Source organism: Suricata suricatta, chromosome 12 (assembly GCF_006229205.1).
Source record: "Suricata suricatta isolate VVHF042 chromosome 12, meerkat_22Aug2017_6uvM2_HiC, whole genome shotgun sequence".
Classification (NCBI taxonomy): Eukaryota; Metazoa; Chordata; class Mammalia; order Carnivora; family Herpestidae; genus Suricata; species Suricata suricatta.
The window spans coordinates 10,173,130-10,174,152 of record NC_043711.1 but is presented as its reverse complement, the minus strand read 5'-3'; the positions used below and the strand labels follow the sequence as shown (position 1 = coordinate 10,174,152).

The window sequence follows — 1,023 nt, the reverse complement described above, 5'->3', positions numbered from 1 at the left end:
GCATTTGAGAGTCCCTGAAATTTTCTGGTACATATTCTAGATTGGTCATAAATGTGTAAGAATTAAAGAATGAACCATGTTGAAATCACAGCATTTCTTTTAATTCTGTGCTTATGCTGGTGCCTTTACAATGCTCTTGTCTCTGTTCCCAGCCATTTTCATCAGTTACATGGAAGGAAGAAATCAAACTCCTGCTAAAGAATTTATCCTCCTGGGACTCTCAGATGAGAGGGGGCTGCAGTCACTGCTCTTTTGGCTGTTCCTGTCCATGTACCTCTTTACCTTCACTGGAAACCTGCTCATTATTCTGGCTATTATCACAGACTCCCACCTCCACACACCCATGTACCTCTTCCTCACCAACCTGTCCTTTTCAGACATGTGTTTCACCTCCACCACCATCCCAAAGATGCTGCTGAACATCCAGACGCAGAGCAGAGTGATCACCTACGCAGGCTGCCTCAGCCAGATGTACTTTTACATGCTTTTTGCAGAATTAGGGAACTTACTATTGACAGTGATGGCCTATGACCGGTTTGTGGCCATCTGTCATCGACTGCAGTACATGGTCATCATGAACCCCAAGTTTTGCTGCATCCTGCTTCTGGGATCCTGGGTGTTGAGTGCTCTTCCATATCTATTACATGACTTAATGGTTTTGCAACTCTCTTTTTGCACAGAGCTGGAAATCCTGCACTTTTTCTGTGAACTGAAGCAGGTGATCCAACTTGCTTGCTCTGATACCTTCCTCAATGACCTGGCCATGTATCTGACAAGTGGACTTCTGGGTGTTGTTCCACTCATTGGCATCCTCGCCTCTTACTTTAGAATTATATCTTCCATTTTGAGAATTTCATCAGTGAGTGGCAAGCATAAAACATTTTCCACATGTGGGTCTCACCTCTCGGTGGTCTCTTCGTTCTATGGTACAAGCCTTGGGGTGTATCTTAGTTCTACTGCTTCCCAAAACTCTAGAGCAAATATAGCCTCAGTGATGTTCACAGTGGTGACACCCATGCTGAA

General features: G+C 44.5%; 1 protein-coding gene across 1 annotated transcript in view; it reads left to right on the top strand.

The window, feature by feature from the left end:
- The first annotated feature begins 169 nt into the window (after positions 1-169).
- The window catches only part of LOC115274349 (olfactory receptor 7C1-like), an 8,731-nt gene continuing 7,877 nt past the window's right edge, over positions 170-1,023 (top strand). The window contains exon 1 of the mRNA XM_029917810.1: positions 170-1,017. Within this exon, the coding sequence (XP_029773670.1) occupies positions 170-1,017 (848 nt within the window). The remainder of the gene's footprint in view (positions 1,018-1,023) is intronic.